Genomic DNA, 25,338 nt, shown 5'->3' on the forward strand with positions numbered 1-25,338 from the left:
GGGACAGGTTGAGATGATTTGGTCAAGTGTTGAGGAAGGATGAAAGTGACTGGTTGAGAAGAGTGATGGAAATGAAGGTAGAAGGAAGTAGAGGACGGGGAAGACCGAGAAAGACTTGGCTGAAGATTGTGGAAGAAGAAATGCGGGCAAGGGGGTTAACAAGGAGAGATGCAGAAAATATGGCAAAATGGAGAAGATTGTCATGGGGACCGCAAGGCTAACCCCTGCTCTAGCAGGGAAAATGGCCTTAAAATGCATGCTGTTTGTTGTATAGCAAAGGGTCTGAATACTTATGTAAATATGATATTTCAGGTTTTTCTTTTTAATAAATTTGCAAAACTTTCTAAAATCCTGGTTTCTCTCTGTCATTATGGGGAAATGAGTGTGGATTGATGAGGGAAAAAATGAATTTAAACGATTTCAGCATAAGGCTGCAACATAATAAAATGTGAAAAAGTGAAGGGGTCTGAATACTTTCTGAATTCACTGTATATATATATATATATATGTATATACAGTCACGTGAAAAAGTAAGTACACCCCATGTAAAGTTTTGACTTTTTCAACATACAGCTATTTGATCTTCATTTCAACAATATTGAGAGATAAAGGTGATATAATATAACAAATATCATGAAACATTTACATTTTGTAGTCCATTGTATAATTTAAATAAACATAAATGCAAATTTCGCATGTGGAAAAAGTAAGTACACCCCTACATTTATCACTACTTCAAAGACCTAAAATTGGAATCAGGTGCACCAGCTCAGGTGCAAATGATGAGAACATCGTTAGAGAGGATCTTGGAGGAACCTGTCTAAGTTTGGTTTAGTTTGGTTTGCTCTTTGTAGTTGAAGTGTGCGGCATCACCATGCCTAGATCAAAAGAGCTCTCTGAGGCCTTCAGAAAGAAGGTTATAGATGCTTATGAGTCTGGGAAGGGATGTAAAAAGATCTCCAAACAATTTGAAATCAATAATTCGACTGTCCGGAAGATCATCTGCAAGTGGAGAAGATTCCAAACAATTGCCAACTTGTTCAGGCCAGGCCGCCCCAGCAAGTTCAGCCCGAGAGCAGACCGCAAGATGCTGAAAGAAGTCTCTGAGAACCCCAGAATGTCATCACGGGACCTACAGGTACCTATTGCCACTGTTGATGTCAAAGTGCACGAGTCTACCATTACAAAGAGGCTGCACCAATTTGATCTACATGGGAGGTGTGCCAGGAGGAAACCTTTTTTTTTTTTTTTTTTTTTTTTTTAAATACTGAATCGAGGCTCGTGAAAGAGCTGACAACCGCGAGGGAAAGACAGTACAGTGGGACCGTGAGGGAAAGACAGCCCAGGGGGACCACGAGGGAAAGACAGCACAGGGGGACCACGAGGGAAAGACAGCACAGAGGGACCGCGAGGGAAGGACAGCACAGAGGGACCGCGAGGGAAAGACAGCACAGAGGGACCACGAGGGAAAGACAGCACAGAGGGACCGTGAGGGAAAGACAGCACAGAGGGACCACAAGGGAAAGACAGCACAGAGGGACCGCGAGGGAAAGACAGTACAGTGGGACCGCGAGGGAAAGACAGTACAGAGGGACCGCGAGGGAAAGACAGCACAGGGGGACTTTGCTGTCCAGAAAGAACATTAGGGCAAGACTAAAGTTTGCCAATGAACACCTAGGCAAAGACCAGCACTTCCTGAACAATGTGCTCTGGACAGATATGAGTCAAAGGTCGAGCTATTTGGCCACAGTACCAGAAGACATGTTTGGCGAAAACCAAAGACAGCATTTGACCACAAGAACCTGATACCAACTGTAAAGCATGGTGGTGGAAATATTATGGTTTGGGGCAGCTTTGCTGCATCAGGGCCTGTGCAGCTCACCATCATAGAATCCACTATGAATTCTTCATTGTACCAGAGGGTGCTTGAGGATAATGTGAGGCCATCTGTCAGAGTTGAAGCTCAACTGAAGGTGGACCTTGCAACATGACATTGACCCTAAACATACCAGTAAATCCACCAAGGAATGGCTGAAAAGAAAGAAATGGAGGGCTCTGGAATGGCCAAGTCAAAGCCCGGATCTAAATCCCATCGAGATGTTGTGGGGGGATTTGCAACGAGCTGTGCATGCAAGAAACCCCTCAAACATCGCACAGCTGAAATAATTCTGCATGGAAGAGTGGGGAAAAATTTCTCCCAGTCGATGTCAGAGACTGGTAGACAGTTATAAGAAACGCCTACTTGAGGTTGTTTCTGCCAAAGGGGGCAATACCACCTATTAGAGCCAAGGGTGTACTTACATTTTCCACTTGCGAAATTTACATTTATGTTTATTTAAATTATACAATGGACTGCAAAATGTAAATGTTTCATGATATTTGTTATATACTGAACAGCAAAAGAAACGTCAGTCAGAATCAATATTTTGGAGTCTTTATTTTCAAATCATGATCAACACAAATTGAGATTTAGGATCAACATGAAACATTACAGGTATGGTCACCACAGTTCAAACAATAATGTGAAATGTTCTGAATAAGAAAAACACAAGACGAGGTGAGAACAAGGGAGGTCAAAATCAGTATCTTGTGTGACCCACGTGAGCGTTGATGACAGCCATACATCGTCTGTACATGGAGTGGATTAATCGGTTGATGAAGGCATTTGTCACTTGGGCCCACACTCTGAGAAACGCCTGACTGAGTTGAGCTGCAGTTGTCGGCCTTGGTCGAACGCCATTCAGTCTTCTTTGAAACTCGTCCCACAAGTGCTCTATCGGGTTTAAATCGGGGCTGAGCACAGGCCAGTGCATGGTTTGGATGCCATTCTGTTGCAGGAAGTCCCTTGTTGCTCTGGCAAAGTGAGCACGGGCGTTGTCCTGCTGGAAGACATGATTTCCGTGACGTCCAAAATGTGGCACAACGTGAGGTCTGAGGACTTGATCGATGTAGCGAGCAGCTGTGACACCATTGCCTCTTCCTGGACCAATATTCTGGAACACCACAGGACCGACTTTGTGATTGAGAGCAATAGCATCCCATACCATGATGTTTAGACCACCCCACGAGTCTCTTTCCATCGCACAGTCATCTGAGTAGCGTTCCCCACGTCTACGCCAAACTTTCACTCTGACATCTGCCGTGGAAACACAGTATCGGCTTTCGTCTGAGAAAAGAACGGTTATTTTTTTTTTTTTTTTTTTTTTTTTTTGTATACAAGATCGAGGCTCGTGAAAGAGCTAACATTAATCACACAAAAAGACAAACCGACACACAAAACACAAAAAACAAGGGGAGCGGCAGACAAAATGGGGAGAGAGGGGGAAGGACACAAAAGAGAGGGGGAAGAGGGGGAAGGACACAAACACAACATTTGAGAGCAGGGACATCGGGAGGACTTGGGGGGAGGTGGGAGAGGAATAAAACATATGAACACTGCAAGGACTCTGGGGTGAATTACCAGGGGTAGGAAAGATCAAGGTTTTCGATGGGGGAAGATAAGAGATGGTGGTGAACAGCTGTTTTAAAGACCTGGAGGGAGGAGTGGGATTGAAGGGAGTGGGGGAGTTTGTTCCAGAGGCGGGAGAAAAGGGGAATGAAAGAGTGAAGGTGAGCAGAGAGCCTAGACTTTGGCAGTTTAACCATAAGAGGGTTGCAGGCAGATCTTGTGCGACCTGAAGGAATATTGGGGGGACAGAGCACAGAGAGAGCTGGGGGAGCAAGGCCGAAGAGGAGTCGGTAGAAGACAGAAAGACCACCAACCTGCCTGCGGTGAGTGAGTGAAAGGCCCTCGGTGTTGACTACATCGCAGGAGATTCCAATGATTCTGAAAGCTTTGGCCTCAACAGCGTGAAGCCGAGCAAGGTGTGAGGCAGGAGCACCAGCCCAGAGGGGGGAACAGTATTCCATTGAGCTGCGGATGAAAGCCTTGTATGTGGTGAGGAGCTCAGGTGTGCCAAGGAAGGACTTCGCACGACGGAGGATGCCCAGTCGGCGACTGGCTTTGGAGGCCAGCTTGGAAATGTGGTTTTCCCAAGAAAGATCATGGCAGATAGTGAGACCCAAAAGCTTGAGCGACAGAACTTCTTGGAGAGGATTGTTGAGAAAGTAGATGGGAGGGTTGTCCAGTCGGTCCTTTCGGAGAGACATTGTAAGAGTGTGAGATTTGTCAGGATTGAAAGACATGTTCCACTTGTTTGACCAGTCTGTGATTTTGTCCAGGTCTGCAGAGAGTGAGGAGGCTGCAGACTGCCGATCTGAGGGATGAGGAATGGAGCGACAGAGAGTAGAGTCGTCGGCAAAGAGATAGAGAGGATTTTCAAGAGAGTCAGAGAGATCATTGATGAAGACCAGAAAAAGCACAGGGCCCAGAACACTACCTTGGGGAACTCCAGCCTGAACAGGAAGAGGAGATGAGAGAAACCCATTCAGGGCCACACGTTGACTACGACCAGAGAGGAAGTCCGCCAGCCATGCGTGGAGATTTCCATGGATACCAAAGGAGGAGAGTTTGGTGAGCAGAGCAGGGTGCCAGACCGTATCGAAGGCACGTGAAATGTCAAGGGAGACAGCTCTAATTTCCTGTTTGGCGTTGAGGACCTCCATCCATTGTTGAGAAAGCAGAAGCAGCATGTCCAGAGTAGAGTGACCAGGTCTGAAACCAAATTGATGATCAGTGATCAAGCCATTGGAGAAGAGGAAAGATTTAATATCTGAAGCAATGATGGATTCCATGACTTTGCTGATAATTGGGAGAAGGCTGATTGGTCTGTAGTTGCTGGGATCTGTTTTTGCACCTTTTTTGTGCAAAGCGGTGATGTTGGCTGATTTCCAAGCAGATGGCAGATGACCTTGAGCAAAAGAGAGGGTGAAGAGAACAGAAAGAGGGAGTGAAAGAGCAGAAGAACATGATTTTAGGACCCGTGGGCTGATGCCGTCAGGACCAGTTGCAGAATCAGAGTCGAGGGTTGACAGAAACTTTTCCACCTTGTCAGGAGGAAAGGACACAGAGTCCAGGAGCAGCTGGGTACGACTGGGTACGGTGGGTACAGAGAGGGATGGGTTTGGGACACAAGATTTAGAGGCAAACACAGAGTTGAGGCATTCAACTTTTTCACGTGCGGAGTCAGCCGTTAAGCCGTTTGAGGTGAGGGAGGGGATGGAGGGGGAACAAACACCAGAAACAGATTTGACCAGACGCCACCAGGATTTGGAAGAGGGAGACAGATAAGAGAGTTCGGTCTTGAGAATGGTGAGATATTGTTTCCTGGCTCTCCTGAGGGTGGACACACACTTGTTTCGGGCTTTGTGAAAGGAAATGAGATTTCCTTCCGTTGGATTTGCTTCCAACGATTTGAACCACCAGCAGTGGTTCTCCACTGCTGGTAACGCCAATTTTGATGCTGTGTGGCCCACTGTCGTCGGTCACGGCAGTGTCGAGCTGTAAGAATGGGGCCACGATACGGCCTGTGACAACGGACATCCCTGTTCTTCAAACGTCGACGGACTGTATCACCACTAATGTGTCTCTGGTGGGTTCCAACTGTTTGTCTTGCAGTTTCTGTAGCCCTGGTAAAGCGATCTTGGATGTGATGACGCACAATCTGTCGATCCTGTCGTGGTGTTGTTACCCTCTGTCTGTGTGTATGTATGTATATATATAGATATATATATATATATATATATATATATATGTATATATATATATATATATATATATATATATATATATATATATATATATATATCTACCACACACACACACACACACTGGATGTACAGTCATATTTACAAAATAAATACGTGCCCCGGGGATTTGTCTGGTCAGGATTCTTGTTTATCTCATGTTCAAGGCCTCAGCCACTCCACATTATCAGGACAAGTGTCATGGAATACCCTTTTACAGCCCATATAGGTGCCACAGGCGCAGCACAAACCAGGCACAGCCAGAGGCAGGCAGGGATCATAGTTCTGCTTTGCATTTTGGGATACAGTTAAAGTAAACATCGTCACCTTCACAATCCTCACAGATCAGAAGAAAAATTTAGATTACAGAAATATTTTGAAACTTATTGACCTGGCCACGGTGCCACATGTTGTGCATCTTCATCGTAGATACTGACTAACAATTGCTTTTCCACTGCTTATTCTTGCAGGTAAACTCCTGAGATACCATTTAAAACCGACCGCATTATCCTTACCACCAGGCAGTGATGAGTGGGATATTTCCGATATGCAATGTCAACGATTCTCCGTGAAAGAGCGCCCAGCGTTTTCCTGTGAGGTAAGAATGGTGTGAAATATTTACTGATGGTCTTCAACTTGCCCTCTGTCTGGGGTGAGTCGGTGCATCTTCCTGCAGACACAGCATGTTATTCCAGGTATGTCTTGCTATATCCGGCAATGGAGTACTTATTGCATGGCTGCGTTGAAAGCAGTTCCGCTGTCTCTTCCACCAGTGTTTGCAGGCCCAATGGCCAACAACATAACAAGGCAGATCCTCCATCTTGATACAAACTGACAGGGCATTGCGTAAAAAAACAGACTTTTAGAAATTACCGTCTATGACTGGAAAACTTCAGGTGTGCAGCTGAAACTGTCAACACGATTTCTAAACCACTTCTCACTCTCTTTCAGATTGCATTTCATCACAGCCCATCGTGGGTGATTGTTACCATCATGTTACCCAGCGTTCTCATCATGCTCACGGACATTGCCATTTGGTTTCTGCCTCTGTCGTTGGATTTGCCAGTGGATCGGGTGTCTGCGAAGCTCACGCTGTTGCTCGCCTTCTCCGTATACATGCTCATCTTGTCCGATAGCCTTCCTCCCTCTTCCACCAAATGTATCCCTCTTCTTGGTATGCTACTTCACTTGTACAGCCGAGATCATATAGTAATTGTTAGTGGAACATTCGGGAACTCGTCAGGGCCCCAAATTTTGCATGCTCAATATAATTTGTGACGTGTTCACATTCATGTTGAAATGTTTGTTGTGCTTCACTGTTTCGATCATAATCCTGAATTATTTTTTGGTATGCAGCACATGGCTGCGGGTACCGTCATTTGCTGGAGGCACAGCTTTGCCATTGATACAGTTCCCCCTGTCGGTTAGAGCAGGAATGTAGACAATTTGGAATATATTGTAACAGTTGCAGGTCTTTGACGATTGGCATGCCCATCTGGTGGGGAAGGGACTAAAGGTCTCCAAGTCCGCCTATTAACTTGCATGTGAATCAGTGGCTGAGCAAACCCGTCACACGCAACTTGTTTTTTATCGTACCTTAATTGTGTGGATCCCAAACAGCCAGACTTAACGGATTTATTTCAATTATCTATGTGTTATGAACCACCTTAGAGGCCATTTTTCCCCGCAGAGCAGGGGTTGGCCTTTTTCGGGAACCATGGGTCCCCTTTTTTGAAGCAATGTTTTATGGCCGGATGCCCTTCCGGCCGCCAACCCTGTTGGTCACCTCTTGCGACACACAGGGAATTACCAGTGAACTGGTACTCAATTTGCCGACCTCGGAAGGATGACAGGCTGAGTCAACCCCCCTGGCGTTAATTCAGCGATCGACTGGGATTCGAACCCAGGATCCTAAGATCCCAAGCTGGCACCCTAACCGCTAAGCCAACACCAGGCCCAATTATCTATGTGTTATGGAGTTCACGTTTCCTGATAACCAACAACGGTTCTCCTTAACAAACAGGATTTGTAAGCAAAATGGGGTGGGGAAGAAAACGAGCCAATGGCTGCAATGCAAGCACTCCTCCCACCCCTAACCCCTCCCTCATCCCCAACCACCCACCCCAATTCTCCCACCCACTCTTTGGAAAACATACACTATGTGGACACCCGAACATCACACCCATATGTGCTCGTCGAACATCTCGTTCCAAAATCATGGGCATTAACATGGAGTTGGTCAACCCTTTGCTGCTATAACAGCCTCCACTCTTCTGGGAAGGCTTTCCACTAGATGTTAGAACATTGCTGCGGGGATTTGCTTCTACTCAGCCACAAGAGCATCAGTGAGGTCGGGCAGTGATGTTGGGCGATTAGGCCTGGCTCGCAATCGGTGTTCCAATTCATCCCAAAGGTGTTCGATGGGGTTGAGGTCAGAGCTCTGTGCAGGGTGCAAGTCATGAAAACACAAATCACACAGCAGTGAATGTATAAGCAGGTCAGCTCATGACTCGTCGATGTTTGCTTGCGTACGTATGTCCAGCTGCTTTATGCATGGCTGGTGAAAGATGGGTTTTATAAATGTGTAAACCTAACGGCTCGTAAAAAAAAAAAAAAAAAAAAAAATTGTGCCCCTGAAACACGTGGAACTGGAACACGGCCGCGAATAGGGGGAAAATAACCGCGATTTCGCAGAACATGACCGCGAATTTGCGGGACACTTTTCCACGAATAGAGAAACATGTCACGTTTTATCAACCATGAGTACGCGGATCCCGCGAATAGCGGAACCGGGAATAGGGGGACACTTTTCCGCGAATAGAGAAACATGTCGCGTTTTATCAACCATGAGTACGCAGATCCCGCGAATAGCTGGGTCGAATAGCTGGGTCCGACTTTATTGGAACAAATGACTGACGGGCGTTTCTTGTTGCTCAGGTGTTTTTTGTTGCTCAGATGTTTCTTATTGCATTGATTGTTCACACATAAAAAGAGCTGTGAATGTCGAGTCTTGGTTTTAGCCTTTGCATTTACCCCTGGATTCAGGTAGGCATAAACCCACATGAGACTGCCGATGAAAGAAAAGCAAGCAATTTGGAAGCTGAAAGAACAGAATAATTCAATTAGAACCATCGTCAAATCATCAAGAATCTGGAATCCCGAATTAAAGACACTGGGCTGCTTCTCTTGTCCTGACTGCAGTCGGAATCTACAATAGTTTGATTTTTGACTTGTCATTCTGTTATACATTAATGTCACAGTGATGTATTGAAGTTGGTTATTTATACATCCCATGGCATTTTTCAGATTGTGTGTAAACTATGAGAGAAGCTTCCAGAAGTTGCAGCAATCCTTTGTTTTGTGCGATTTCATTTCAGCTCAACATTTCCTGTGCTGTCTAATGTTTCTCACAACAAGCCTTATGGAATCGGTCTTTATAGTTTATTATTCCTCCTGGAATCCCTATCCCTGGACATTGTTATTCCTGACGAATTTCCTAAACCGTTCAGGTAAGATGATCAAAAACACTTCTGCTGGTTTCCCCCACCACCCCCAACCCCCCTAAACTAGTGAAATTAATGAAACTGATGATTTACCACATGTCTCACTTCCGATGCCATACAATGTTTTGTATCTTGCTGACAGTGAAGATAACGCAACGGTTTCACTGAAAAGTTTTTTTTTTACAGCGTAGCCCATATGGCAATGCCGTATGGAACAGCATTTGGCTCTACGTATGTATGTCCCCACAAACCTACACCAATCAGAACTGAGGATCTGGTCACATGATAGGGGACATGTTTCATAACCATTACAGTTGCATATTTTACTAAAAGGAAATAGAATACCCTTCTGTGGAACGTTTTGGGATCACAGCCGGTGTCGTAAGATAGGTAGGAGGTTTCAGAAATTCCTCAATACAATTATGATTTTGAAATGTGATCGACACGGACCTTGCTCCCAAATCAGGAAGTGAACAGATGACAACAGTTCTCAGGTTTGATAATATCTTGATACAATCGTGATTTAACATTATATTTTGATGGATTAGTATTATAGTATTAGTTTGTGATTGGAATGATTAATTATGCTGTTTGGAATGAAAAGATAGAGAACGTGCTGTCAATGCCTGACGTTCGACTGAAGGTGGCACAGGAATGTGGAATTCATTGGTTCATCGTTTTCCATTCAGTTACTTTCTTCTTCTTTTTTTTAACCCAAGTCATTCACGAACCAGCTGTCCATTCCTGAAGTCAATTTTTTTTAATACTTACATTATTTGCTAACTGGTATCCCCCCACCCAGGTCATACTATCCTCAACTAAAAGTATTAAACAAGCCCGGCTCGGCCAATGTTAGACTATGTCTTGTTTAATTTTAAACAGCATTTCCGAGTGCACAAACTTGGTGACTTGTTCGAAAATGTTGGGAGCATCAGGCGATATAATTTTCCAACTCCATGACTTCCATCCGGGTTCTGATTCGCCTCAAGTGGTTGAGATTTCCTTGTGTAATCCATTGATTGCAGGTTTGAATTCTGACTACAATGGGTAGGCAATGCAGAACCACCCAGTGCAAATGTAATTGTCCATAAAACTACTTTGGTACCACTATCCTTCTCTGGGGATGAGACTTGGACTATTAATGGGGCAGATAACTCAACCCAGACTTATGTGATCATCTCAATGCGTCATACACATCAATTGCAGGATGGAATTTTATTTGAGGTTGTGCCTTGTTTATGGAGATGCAAACCTTCATTACACCTGCAGTTTTGGATTTTCTGGCTTTGATAATTGTCATCTGAAGAACATTCAGTGGACTATGGTGAAAATCTTAGCTCGGGCCATCTCCCAAAAGTGAGCTGTCTCATCACCTCTGAAGATGTTTAAAAGTGGGACCCTCTTTGATCAGACCTTGCAGGAATCTGTGTCACCAAGAGCAGTTGATTGGTGTATGTATCCCCTTATGCATTTGCTCCACTATTTCTGATATGAAATTAGAAACGAACGAAACACCTTAGAATTACCCTTTGAAACACCTTATAATTACCCATTAGAACCCATTAGAATTACCCTTTAAAATTAAACAGAAATTGGGGCAGAAAGGTTCTTCTTCTTCATTTTTGTGACGGACGGACGAACATAGTCAAATACTGAAGTGGCTTCACCGCTTAGAAATTTGTATTAATGGCACAACAAGCATTAGAAAACCTCAGTGAATGAGGAAATACGCAATACAATCCACATCTTTAATATGCTGGTGAGGCAAAGTGATACAATGGATATCTCACTTGATATCCATTGTCCCACCAGCCACCACGAGGCAACAGGATCGGTGACAAACGGACCACCAGCTGCCAAAAACCGTGTTTTAAGGAGATAAGACAGAAGAGATATTTAGCCTTTATATTAGCCCTAAAATCCCACAATAAGACATTCCTGCCAATCGTCTTGTTGGCTGGTACAACAGACGAGCACAACGCATGCGGGCGAGTACACACACACACACACACACACACACACACACACACACACACACACACACACACATATATACACACACACACACACGTGCATGGGTCTTAATTTTCACGTACACATACAAGTTTGGCTTTGGTTTTGCTTTTGTTTTTCCTTTGGCATGTTTTGTTTTGCGTGACATCATATGCTGTGTATTGTATGCACACATTATTTTAAGCATTGTATATACATATACCTATAGTACACATGTTGTATTGTATACACACATGTTATGCGTGACATGTTGTACAGTGGTATGTTGTGGACACGTGTCTTTTGCATGACACATTGCACATATTTTGTGCGTGCACACATTCACACATGTACACGCACACATACATGCACACAGACATGCACACACACATACACGCACACACACACACACGAATGGAGGTGGGTACTTTGAGATCCAGTAGATCTCCATTCCACCTCTTGAGGCCCACCCACGTGTGGGGATAGCAGGCAAAAACAACTCACACACACACACGCATATACGCACCACCTTCTCAAACCCGCATTTGGAGATAACAACCAACGACACACACATACACATAGGCCTACATACACATAGGCCTACATACACATACATACACACACATACACATAGGCCTACATACACACATACATACACACATACATACACACATACATACACATACGTACAGTCACGTGAAAAAGTAAGTACACCCCATGTAAAGTTTTGACTTTTTCAACATATTTCAACATACAGCTATTTGATCTTCATTTCAACAATATTGACAGATAAAGGTGATATAATGTAACAAATATCATGAAACATTTACATTTTGTAGTCCATTGTATAATTTAAATAAACATAAATGCAAATTTCGCATGTGGAAAAAGTAAGTACACCCCGACATTTATCACTACTTCAAATACCTGAAATTATAATCAGGTGCACCAGCTCAGGTGCAAATGATTAGAACATCGTTAGAGAGGATATTGGAGGAACCTGTCTTATTTAAACCTCAGACATTTAGTTTGGTTTGCTCTTTATTGTTGAAGTGTGCGGCATCACCATGCCTAGATCAAAAGAGCTCTCCGGGGCCTTCAGAAAGAAGGTTATAGATGCCTACGAGTCTGGGAAGGGATTTAAAAAGATCTCCAAACAATTTGAAATCAATCATTCGACTGTCTGGAAGATCATCTACAAGTGGAGAAGATTCCAAACAACTACCAACTTGTTCAGGCCAGGCCGCCCCAGCAAGTTCAGCCCGAGAGCAGACCGCAAGATGCTGAAAGAAGTCTCTGAGAACCCCAGAATGTCATCACGGGACCAACAGGTAGCTCTTGCCACTGTTGATGTCAAAGTGCACGAGTCTACCATTAGAAAGAGGCTGCACAAATTTGATCTACATGGGAGGTGTGCCAGGAGGAAACCTTTGCTGTCCAGAAAGAACATCAGGGCAAAACTAAAGTTTGCCAATGAACACCTCGGCAAAGACCAGAACTTCTGGAACAATGTGCTCTGCACAGATGAGTCAAAGGTAGAGCTATTTGGCCACAGTACCAGAAGACATGTTTGGCGAAAACCAAAGACAGCATTTGACCACAAGACCCTGATACCAACTGTAAAGCATGGTGGTGGAAATATTATGGTTTGGGGCAGCTTTGCTGCATCAGGGCCTGGGCAGCTCACCATCATAGAATCCACTATGAATTCTTCATTGTACCAGAGGGTGCTTGAGGATAATCTGAGGCCATCTGTCGGCAATGTTGAAGCTCAACCGAAGGTGGACCTTGTAACATGACAATGACCCTAAACATACCAGTACATCCACCAAGGAATGGCTGAAAAGAAAGAAATGGAGGGTTCTGGAATGGCCAAGTCAAAGCCTGGATCTAAATCCCATCGAGATGTTGTGGGGGGATTTGAAACGAGCTGTGCATGCAAGAAACCCCTCAAACATTGCACAGCTGAAAGAATTCTGCATGGAGGAGTGGGCAAAAATTTCTCTCAGTCGATGTCAGAGACTGGTAGACAGTTATAAGAAACGCCTACTTGAGGTTGTTTCTGCCAAAGGGGGCAATACCACCTATTAGAGCCAAGGGTGTACTTACTTCTTCCACATGCGAAATTTGCATTTACGTTTATTTAAATTATACAATGGACTACAAAATGTAAATGTTTCATGATATTTGTTATATTATATCACCTTTATCTATCAATATTGTTGAAATGAAGATCAAATAGCTATATGTTGAAAAAGTCAAAACTTTACATGGGGTGTACTTACTTTTTCACGTAACTGTACATCCACACACACACACACACACACACACACACACACACACACACACACACACACACACACACACACATACATACACATATACATACACACTTACATACACATATACATGCACACATACATACATACACACACATATACATACACATACATACACATACACTACCGGTCAAAAGTTTTGGAACACCTCAATTTTTCCAGTTTTTATTGAAATTTATGCAGTTTAATGTCTCAATGTTCTCTGAAATGAAGCATAGAACAAATAAACAATTGGAGATAAAGAAAGAAATCATAGAATGATTTTGTTTAACAAAAGTTAATTTAAATTTTTGACTCGGCAAAGTAGCCGCCTTTTGCAGATATAACCGCCAAACACACTCGTGGCATTCTTTATACAATGGAAATCAAATATTGTTCGGGAAGTTCTTCCCAACACTGTTGCAGAAGTTCCCACAAATGTGTTGCACTTGTAGGTTGCTTTGCTTTTACCCTTCTGTCCAGTTCATCCCAAACCAGGTAGATGGGGTTTACGTCTGGAGACTGTGCTGGCCATTCCATGATTTGAAGCCTACCGTCTTGTTCTTTTCCTCAAAGGTAGTTTTGACATAGCCTGGAGGTGTGTTTAGGGTCATCATCTTGCTGTAGGACGAACCCCTGACCAACTAGGCGTATACCAGAGGGTATTGCATGGCGCTGCAAAATGCTGTGGTAGCCCTTTTGGTTCAGGGTGCCAGTCACTCTGTGCAAGTCGCCGACTCTGGATCCAGCAAAAGAGCCCCAGACCATCACGCTTCATCCTCCATGTTTGACCGTTGGTGTCACACACTGAGGAACCATCCTTTCGCCTACTCGACAGCATACAAAAACCCTGCATGATGAACCAAATATTTCAAATTTTGATTCATCGGTCCATAAGACCTTCTTCCAGTCTTCAATAGTCCACTGGTGGTGCTTCTTGGCCCAGGCAAGCCTCTTTTTCTTATTTTGCCATCTTAGCAATGGCTTTCTTACTGCCACTCGACCTGTCAAACCTGCAGCTCGAAGTCTTCTCTTCACAGTTGAAACTGAGACTTGCTTACTTCGACCAGTGTTAAGCTGTGCTTAAAGCTATTGTCCTGTGAGCCGCCTATCATGCAAGCTGTTGACTCTCAGAAACTTGTCTTCTGATTCTGTTGTGGCTTTGGGTCTGCCGGACCTCTTCCTGTCAGAGTTTTCTCCAGTTTCCAATATACTACTTCCTGCAGTGCAATATTGTCCAAATAATGCTTCAGAGGGTGTAATGACAGTCTGTTCCAATACTGCTTTTATACAGACAGGGGGTTTGTAATCAAGTAATCAGCAGAGGTTGGGACACCTGTCGGAATTGTTTGCATCAACTTTCAAGGCTTAATTTACTTACATTGCTGCAGAACAGCTGTAAGTTGTTAACCCATTACTTGTTCCCTGAAGAAGGCCTTTTTTAAAAATAATATAACTGTGCAATTTACATTATTTTCCTGTTTTTGCTAACCTAAACTTTTTTTTTAACTTCAAGCAGTTTACTGCTTCCCTTTTTACCATTTCAGGTTATTCACTGGACATTAAACTTTGTAAATTTCAATAAAAACTGGAAAAATTGAGGTGTTCTTAAATTTTTGACCGGTAGTGTATACATACATACATACACACATACATACATACACACATACATACACACACATACATACATCCACACACACATACACACACATATCATGTCGCCCCGCCGTTACAGCGTTGGTGTTAGGTAACAGACTGCGCGAACGTTTTAGGAGCAACAGACCTTGCGCAGAAGTCAGTCGCTCCCTCTCGCCAAACAACCCAAAGTCCAGTGGCAGGCCGAGGCCCGACAACCGGAAGGGAAGTGTGTTGCAGCGGCTGGCCGGATGCACAGGGAATACCCGTAGTGCACCGCCCTTATTTTACAGCATACCACAGGTGCTGCTGGTTAATGCAGTAACTCACTGCCGTTGTTCCAGTAAGACCGGACATCCGCCAAACGAGATCTTCATTCATCCCAGCGAGCTGGTACTCAATTTGCCGACCTCGGAAGGATGACAGGCTGAGTCAACCCCCTGGCGTTAATTCAGCGATCGACTGGGATTCGAACCCAGGATTCTAGGATCCCAAGCAGGCACCCTAACCGCTAAGCCAACACCAGGGACACACACATATACACACACACATACACACACACATACACACACACATATACACACACATATACACACACATACACATTGTTGTAAAAACCAGAGTTACAACATTGTCCCAGATTGTGAGTTTAATTCTGAATCGATCTCTAGCAATACCTGTAAGACAATCATCAAGCAACATATCAATATTCAGCATTCATAGGAATCAGCAAAGGATTTGCAACTAGTATAAGCAAGCCTGGAACAAAGAGCAATACGCACCATCTAAGTATGCACAACATTACACAGAATAAATGTCGCAGGAATGAGTCGTAGCACTGTCTGTCCAAGTTCTTATAACTGCCACGTAGTGGACAGAGACCGCATAACACCTGGGTTCATCTTAGGCACAATTTCATTACATTCTCCCTGGCGTTAAAACTACACTACCCCTAGTGGCGGAAATAAAGCTTGCAAGTCATAGCAGCATAGAAACATCAGTTAGCAGCAATCCGTGTCAGTCAGTCCAGCCATAGCGATTGGGGTGGCGAGTTTCTCTTCCTGCGCGCGTCTGATAGACGTCAGGGGCCCCAACCACGGGACCCAATTCCCCCACGTCGGAATATCCGCCTAACTCGGGTGACGGCGGTGGCTCCACAAAGCCATCTGGATCGGGCGCGTGTGGTGTTGGGGTCGACGGTAGATTCTCCATTGTCGGATTAACCGTGCTGAAGTCCGGCCCGACAGTATCCCCGCATGTGGCAAGATGGCGCACCGAGACTGTGGACTCACGTCCATTTGGCATCAGCACTCGAGCGTGCTCGGGGGTTGGCTTGGAGGATACGAACCTTGTCAACGAAGGGGTCGTATTTACTCGAGCGAACCGCACGTTTGAGGAAAGCTGGTCCGGGCTCAGCAAGCCAGCCCGGCAAAGGACGGGAACCGCCAGAACGTCGCGAAAAACGAAACATACGGTCATGGGGAGTTTGATTAGAAGCAGTGCACAATAAAGTCCTGATCGAGCCGAGCGCCCCGGGTACCATCCAGATCCATTGGTCGAGTCCGAGACCTTGGGACTTAAGGCCCAGAGTAATGGCTTTCCATATAATGCCATTGAATCGTTCCACCTGTCCATTCACCTGTGGCCTATACGGAGTAGTATAGCTAGAAGCGATATTTCGCTGGAGCAAGAATGCTCTCACATCCTGGGATAGGAACACCGCTCCACGATCAGTGTGCACATAGGGCGGATTCCCAAACATAGAAAACAATTCCCGCAGACACCAGATAACCGTGGCAGCGGACATATACCCGCACGGGAAAGCAAAGGGAAATCTGGAGAACTCATCAACCACCGTGAGAAGATAACGAGAACTACCCGAAGCCGAAGCCGGTATTCCCGGACAAGACGGTAGACACGAAGGCGGCAAGGGCCCTTTGAAGTCCATGGCCAAGCGCTCCCACGGCCGGGTAGCCTGGACTAGCGTACCCAACCGAGGGTTGTAGAAACGAGGTTTGAGTTCAGCACAAATGGAACAAGTGCGACATAGCCGACGAATATCCTCAATGGAGTAGGGCAAATTGCGACTGCACACATAATGAGCTAAACGCGTCACGCCGGGATGGCACAATGTGTCGTGAAGAACGTGCAGGTCCTCAAAGGGGGTGAGACTCGCACACACCGCTGGCCGTGATAATGCATCTGCTATGAGATTATCCCGCCCCGGACGATACCTGATAGTGTAACAAAAATCGGCTAACTCAATCCTCCAGCGATTGATTTTCTCATTCTTAATGCGCTGAGCATATGACGCGTGTCGTACATGAAGGCAACACTTTGTTGATCCGTAATGATCTCAAAACATCGGCCAAGCAAATATGGCCGCTAGCGCCTGATAGACTCAATGATGGCGTACGCCTCCTTTTCAACAGACGAGTGTCTTCGTTCCACGGGGGATAGGGTCCTTGAAAAGAAGGCCACAGGTCGCCCCTCTTGAGAGAGTGTAGCAGCTATCGCGTGATCCGATGCATCGCTTTCCAAAACAAAGGACTTGTTTTCATCAATAGACGACACAGCGGCGCCAGCTATGTCGGACTTCAGGCCATGGAAAGCGGCCTCAGCAGCGTGAGCCATGGGGAACGCCTTGCAATCCACGAGGGGATGAAGCTTCTCAGAAAAATTTTGAGCCCACTTCGAGTAATGAGCAAAAAGCCCGAGAGCACGCTTCAAAGAAGCTCGATCGAGTGTCGGGGCCATGTCGAGCAAAGGTCGTAGTCGCTCCTTGTCTGGAGTGATAGTGCCGTGGGTCACGATGTACCCCAGGAGATCTATCGTTTGAGCGGAGTAGCGACATTTAGCCTCGTTCATAGTCAGACGGTACTTGTGCGCAACCTCAAGGAAGCGCTTCAGGTTAGCATCATGATGAGCTTGATCGTACCCACAAACCGTGAGATTATCCAGATTAACAAAGACATCGGTTAAGCCCTCCTTAGCAATGATGTCGTCCATAGACCTTAGGAAGCAGAATACCCCATTGGTGACCCCAAAAGGCAGACGGGTGAACTGGTACAACCTCTGTCTGGATTCAAACCCGGTGTAGATGCGATCAGCCTCTGAGATTGGAATCTGATGATACCATGCGCGCTACGGAGATCTAAAGTACTGTATACCGAGTACTGTGCCACCTGATGAACCAGAGAATCCATTCTGGGAGCGGGTAGGCGTCCGATTGTGTAAACCGATTAATCGTCTGTGAATAGTCGATTACCAGGCGTTTGCGGTGTGTGTCGGTCTGCACCACCAAAACTTGGGCCCTCCAAGGCAATCGACTAGGTTCGATTATGCCCTCCTTTAATAGCCGCGCAGTCTCCTCAGCAAGGAATTGCGTGTCAGCCCGCGAATAGCGTCGCGATTTAACAGCAACCGGTGTACAGTCAGTAGTCATATTGGGAAACAGCGACAGTGGTTCAATTTCCATCCATGCAAGAGCACACACAGCAAGAGTATCAGCACCACCAAATTCCATTTCCAAACACCCAAGCCGACAGAGAAAATCATGAGTAGAGGGAAAATGTTGCTTCTGAACCACCTCTAATTTTACATGTAAGTGAATGGTGAAAAAGGGGAAAAACTTTCTGACTGGCTGTCCCACCATAAGGCCGAGAAAAATATATTTCTGGTCTCTGGTCAGCGCGCGCATCGATTTTGACCCTGCGCGTCAACAATTTTTTAATTTTTTTTTCCAAATTTCCAACAGCATCTACAACAGCGCACGCCGTCGATATAATATAGAGCACATCATAAATTATAGAGCACATTAAACATAAACAATGCCGCGCCGCCTCAAGTATTCGCGTATACTTGAGGCGGCGCGAGACGAGACAATTGCAATTAAGTGAGCCGTGACGTCACGTTCTCGCCGAAAACGCGATTTCGAGCGTGAGGAGCCATATAATGTATGCATGTTGCCGGACCGGCGCGCTATCTCGGGAAATACGAGTCTATGAGGGTCGCCATTGGTATCGACGTTCGCACACGTTTCTGCTTGACAAAATTACGTTTAGTTTGTCCAAATCCAACCAGCCATTCCAAAGATATGAGTAGTTTTGTGTGCCGTGACGTCATGAATCCAATCGCCTGGATATTGTCATTTGTTGAAACAAAGACGTTCTTTGTTGGGTTCTTGTGAAGCAACCAGAAGGCCTAGAGAGCTGCGGGCTACACGATGACATTTACAGCGTCAAAATCGATTCAGCATTTCTGCAGATAAATGTGATCCGTTTACGTCATGACGTCACCACGTGATTCTGAAATACGTGTCCTGCGTAAATACGAATCCATTTTTTTGAAAATAAACATCGTCTCGCGGTTCGTCCAGGATATCTCTACAACCACAAGGTCCACAGTCAGGAGTGGTCTTAAAATTTGTGCATTTATTCACACTACACGAAGACCTTTACGGCGTCGAAATCCGTCCGGTGGTTTGGGAGATAAATGAAGAAATGTGGTCCGTTTACGTTATGACGTCACCACGTGCAACATGTCATCCCGTGCACGAACAGCTTTCCAGCGGGTGTAGTCATTTGCACATGCGTGGTTTTTTCAGCGTTGAAGTCATTCAGACCACTTGCGCATGCGCAGTGTTGACGCGATCGACGCATTGGAATGTTTGTCGGTACGACGAGGCGATCTCGACAACGAAATGGCAGTCTATCATATGCTTGAAGAACTTAAAGATTTTCAGAATAAATACATTTTAAAATAACTTATTAAGCTTGTGTTCATTGTTTACAAAAAGGCCTACCAGTCCCATTGGCTGTCTTTAATTTCTCTCTGAACGGTGCCATGGCAGATGAGGAGGACCGCAAGGCATGACGACACAAAAAACAATACCTTTATATGTGCAATCCATGCTTTTCAAAAAAAAAAAACGAAAAAAAGAAACCGCATCGCCACATCAATTCTGGAACCAGAGACCAGCAATATATATATTTTTTTGGCCTAAAATTGTGCACCCTTATTTCTCCCCCACTGAGACATGATCAAGTCTAGCCAGTTTAATGTTAATCAAATCAAACCCCAGGTGTGTATTGACAACTGTTGCAAACTCAAAACAAGGAGCCAATGAACACCCCTTCAACCTTTGGCATCAACCTAAGTTTATTATGACATTCATCTCCATCCAGTATATTGACGAATAATAATGCATTATCATTTTGTTCCAAGTATTTCTTTTGAACCAAGATAAAATGATGCACCTCTCTTAATGACCTTGTTTGACCACCCCCCCCGAGCCACATATCATTTTAAAAGATTATAGTAAATTATTTTTCTGTCCATTCCAAGATATTTATTTTCCTCACATCCTCCAAATTATTAGTATTGAAATTTATTCTTTTATTTGTTTTATTTACCTGTACCCCCGTTATCTCCTCAATTATACCTATTTGGTATTTCTCACATTCGTTATGTTTTCCATTTATATACCAAGGTTGATTACATCTCCACTTTTTAGTCTGGTTAATGCTTGGTTCTATCATTTATGTGAAAGAAAGGGAAAAAAAGACGGACGACATTAACCATACTCGAACCTTTTCTCATTAATCTACTCACTTTTGAGAAATGACATGTCCAACTTGGATTCCTTCCCAGAATTTTTCATTGTTTTGTTTCCTGTTTTTTCACATACATGCCCTGAGTTTCCCCGAAACACTGACAGGCAGTTTCACTTCCCTAATTACATTTGACATTATAAAAGCCGTGTTCGTTCAATTTTAAACATTGCAAATTGACGGAGATGAGCGCCAACTTGTCTTATTCCAGTCTTTCCTCTGATGAAGAATATATCAACTCACCAGGATATTGGTAAATTTAATTTGGTATTAAACTGTTAATAAGAGCTTTGTATGTGATTAATTATATAACTAATTATTTATTTTCCCCCTTTATTACAGCAATGCGAATGACCTTCATGAGGAATGGAATATTTTAAATGAGGTCCTGGCATAATTTCAAGTTGTTCCTCAAGAGTTTCACAACAAACTGAATACGGGTTTGAACAACCTACCTCTGAGATGGAGGCCTCAGAATATTCACTCAACGAATTTATTCAATGTTTCACCGTTCTTAGAAGATTCATGTGAAAGGTATGATACAAAATAAAATACGTTGATGTTAAATGAGGCTGCCTTAGAATGCGTGTTTGTGTGTGTGTGTGTGTGTGCATGTGTATGTGTGATGTTTTGTCTGGCTTCCTTCAGCGCAGTAATTTGTCTTTATTTTGTCTGCAGTATTAACCTCGAACAAGACACAGACGAGATATTGCCTCTTGTTCGAAACCACCATCATAGTCTACCCCTGGTAATTCATTATGACCAATAAACGAGAGTTGAGATTTATTTATTTATTGACAATACGATGTATCTTTTAATCATTCCTCCTAATGTTTTTCTTTCTTTTTTTTTAACAGAATATAACACCTCAAACAAACCCTTCATTAACAGAGATGAGAGTTGAGATCGACGACCACGACCATGACCACGATCACAACTTTGATTGGGACTATTTTGAGATCCTAAAGAGTGGTTATTTACTTCCAACCTGTGATACCCTAAATTTTCATCTCGACGACCTTGACACAAAGCTCGATTTTTTTTTTTTTTTTGGGAGGTATGGTTTATTTATTATATATCCTCATTCACTTTACCTTCTCCTTGCTTCACCCTATATTAATATTTTCTCTCCCCTCTTGTCTTAAACAGAAAGAGATTCAGAACCTAAAGACATCTGGTGAAACTGCCTTTGACTTGTGCTGGGAAGAAACTGATCGCTTGTGCTGGGAAGAAACTGAATATATACCTCAAGAAAAATGTTTTAATAATATGAAGATTTTAATGTTTTCAATGATTGTATGATTATATTTGCTTTGCCTACAATTATTTAATTCTTAATTATAAAAAGAGAATAAAGGAAAAAAAGAAGGGGAAGTGCACCCCTACCAACAGCCCTCCACCCCCTCATCTCACCCCTCCCCTCCCTGTGTGTGTGTGTGTGGGGAAGGTGGGGGTGGGATGAGGGGGTGGAGGGGCAAGGGTGGGGGCACACAAAGGGGTGGGGGATGATAGGTGTGGTCTGTGTGGGCGTGGTCTGTGTGGGTGTGGTCTGAGTAGGCATGGTTTGAGTGGGCGTGGTTTGTGTGGGCATGGTTTATGGAATGAGTGAATTTATTTTATTTATTTATTTTGGTGTGGTTGTGGTTTGTGTGAATGTGGTTATTTCAACTTTGTCTTCTGCAATTCTTGTGAATAAAATGAACCTAAAATCTCTTCTCCATGTAAATCATACAATTTATGATTGTATGATTAAGGACAAATCGTTGTCGACCCAGATGGAATTAAAGGAAGATGGAAAAGATATATGGAAATGCTGTTGACTACAGAGAATGAATGGGATGGCAACATAGAGAGTAACCCAGTTTTAGGACCGGCAGAGAAGATAACTGAGAAGGAAGTTGAGGAAGCGATAAAAGCAATGAAGGGTAGAAAAGCGGGAGGGCCGACAGGAGTTGTGGGAGATATGTTGAAGGCAGCAGGAAGTTGGGGTGTGAAGAGAATGACAGAGATCTGTAATCTGGTGGTGAAAGAAGGCCGCATTCCAGTGGATTGGGAACTGAGTACCCTCGTCCCTCTATACAAGGGGAAAGGTGACCCTCTGGAGTGTGGCTCGTACCGAGCGATAAAGTTATTGGAGCATGGAATTAAGGTATTGGAAAGGGTGTTGGAGAGGAGGATAAGGAATAAAGTGAAGATCGACGAAATGCAGTTTGGATTTATGCCAGGAAGAGGAACGACAGACGCGCTTTTCATTGTGAGGCAGTTGCAGGAGAAGTACATGGAGAAGAGGAAGAAGTTGTTTCTTGGGTTTGTTGATCTGGAGAAAGCATTCGATGGGGTTCCACGCAAAGTATTGACATGGGCATTGAGGAAGTTAGGAGTGGAGGAATGGTTGATCAGAGTAGTGATGGCAATGTACAAAAGAGCGCGCACAGCTGTAAGGACGAAGGACGGGAACAGTGGTGAGTTTGAGGTGAAGGTGGGAGTGCAGGTGTTGTTTGCGGAAAGTATGGATGGACTGAAGGAAAAGATGAACAAGTGGAAGGAATGTATGGAGACAAAAGGTCTGAAGGTGAATATCGGAAAGACGAAGGTGATGGCAAGTGGTAAAGCATGTGGTGAGGTGGAAAGAACTGGGAAGTGGCCCTGTGCTGTGTGTAGAAAGGGTGTCGGAGTGAACTCCATTCAATGTACAATGTGCGCTGAGTGGGTTCATCAAAAATGTAGTGGTCTGAGAGGGTCATTAACCAGTGTGGCAGCTACATTCAAATGTAAGGTGTGCACAGAGGGAGCTGCAGATGGAGGAAATGTTGAGTTGGATCTTGGAGACGGTGTGAAGCTGGAAGGTGTGAAAACATTTTGCTACCTCGGAGACATGCTGAATGGAGAAGGTGGATCAGACTCGGCAACAGTTGCTCGAGTGAGATGTGCATGGAAGAAGTTTCGGGAACTGAGTGGCGTGCTGATGATGAGGGCAGTGTCGTTGAAGCTGAAGGGAAAGGTGTATGCTGCATGTGTGAGAAGTGTTATGATTTATGGGAGACGTAGAGCAGTAACGAAGGGTGGAAATGCGAATGGTTCGACGGATGTGCGGAGTATCGTTGAGAGAGAGGAAGACAAATGATGAATTGCGAAAGATGATGGGAATAGAGCCTGTGATTGATGCTGTGAAGCGGAACAGGTTGAGATGGTTTGGTCATGTGTTGAGGAAGGATGAAAGTGACTGGTTGAGAAGAGTGATGGAAATGAATGTAGAAGGAAGTAGAGGACGGTGAAGACCGAGAAAGACTTGGCTAAAGATGGTGGAAGAAGAAATGCGGGCAAGGGGGTGAACAAGGAGAGATGCAGAAAATAGGGCAAAATGGAGAAGATTGTCATGGGGACCGCAAGGCTAACCCCCGCTCTCGTAGGGAAAATGGCCTTTAAAATGCATGTTGTTGTTGTTGTATTATAATATAAAAATAACCACCTTTAGAGGCCATTTGTTGTATTAAGGAACTGTATCTATTTTACTGTATGATTAAGGAACTATGATTAAGAATCTGTATATAAGTCCAAGGAACTGTATCTATTACATCAATAATTTCAAAAAGCTCAGTAGTCCATCTCTTTGTATAACCTTTCTCAAAATGGCTTTTCCATCTGTATATTCTTACAATATCACCAACTTTGAACTTTGGTTTTCTCAAATTAATCTTCTTTTCATATTCTAATTTTGTAAATTTCTGACGGCTTTAATTTTGTTGATGAATGAACTGTATTATTGTAATTATTTACAATATCCTGAATTAAATATACCCATTGTTGAGAACCTAGTTGTGTGAATTTTTTATATAGTCTCTCTTTCAAAGTGCGATTAAAACGCTCAATAACAACTGCATTCCCTTCATTGAAGGTGCTGTATAATTTAACACCCTCCACCTTAAGAAATTTCATAAATATTTTGTTATGGAACTCTGTTCCCTCATCAGTCCATAACTTATTTGGTTTCCTTTTGCTTTTGCTAAATATTCCACTGAAAGCTAACATAAGAGTTAGCTAACATAAGCTAACATAACATAAGATCATACAAATCACCCCTTTTGTTTTTTTAAAGGAACAACCCAGGCAAATTTACTCCTCAAATCAATAACGGTTAAAGCATACTTGTATCCCCTATCATTATTCAATTCAATTAAATCAGCCGACCAGATGTGGTCGGTGCCTTTAGAATAAACCTTCCTTCTTTTAAACTTTGTGATTATAGGTTTATGCAATTCATCAGCCAAAAGCTCCTCAGTCTTGATAACATTATTAGAGCTTAATAGTTTTTTGAGGGTGAATAACCAAGACCAAGTTTCAATTTAGCACTTATCATTTTCTGCACGATAAATCGATCAACTTTTTCTCTCAACGTAGGATTTCGTATCAAAGACAAATTATACAACATTTCTCTATCAGCTTCATGTTTTTCATCTAGAGTAGTACTATTACCATAATCAATATCGTGTTTCATACTCACTTCATCAAACCTATTTAGAGGTTTAGACCAAGGTTTAGGATTGTCAGCCTCATCTAATCTTTTATCCAAGTTTGTTCCTGGACCACAGAAAG

At 43.8% G+C, this 25,338-nt stretch overlaps 1 protein-coding gene across 1 annotated transcript; it reads left to right on the forward strand.

Moving 5' to 3' along the window:
- The first annotated feature begins 6,678 nt into the window (after positions 1–6,678).
- On the forward strand, positions 6,679–21,789 carry LOC137417382 (5-hydroxytryptamine receptor 3A-like). Its single transcript, XM_078777279.1, has 5 exons — positions 6,679–6,859; positions 9,063–9,194; positions 21,088–21,279; positions 21,424–21,493; positions 21,603–21,789. Exons 1-3 carry the CDS (start codon positions 6,679–6,681, stop codon positions 21,123–21,125), a joined length of 351 nt encoding a protein of 116 aa, XP_078633405.1. The 3' UTR covers positions 21,126–21,279; positions 21,424–21,493; positions 21,603–21,789.
- Positions 21,790–25,338: the final 3,549 nt, after the last annotated feature.

The sequence above is a fragment of the Myxine glutinosa genome, chromosome 5 (assembly GCF_964187855.1).
Source record: "Myxine glutinosa chromosome 5, kmMyxGlut1.1, whole genome shotgun sequence".
Lineage (NCBI taxonomy): Eukaryota > Metazoa > Chordata > Myxini > Myxiniformes > Myxinidae > Myxine > Myxine glutinosa.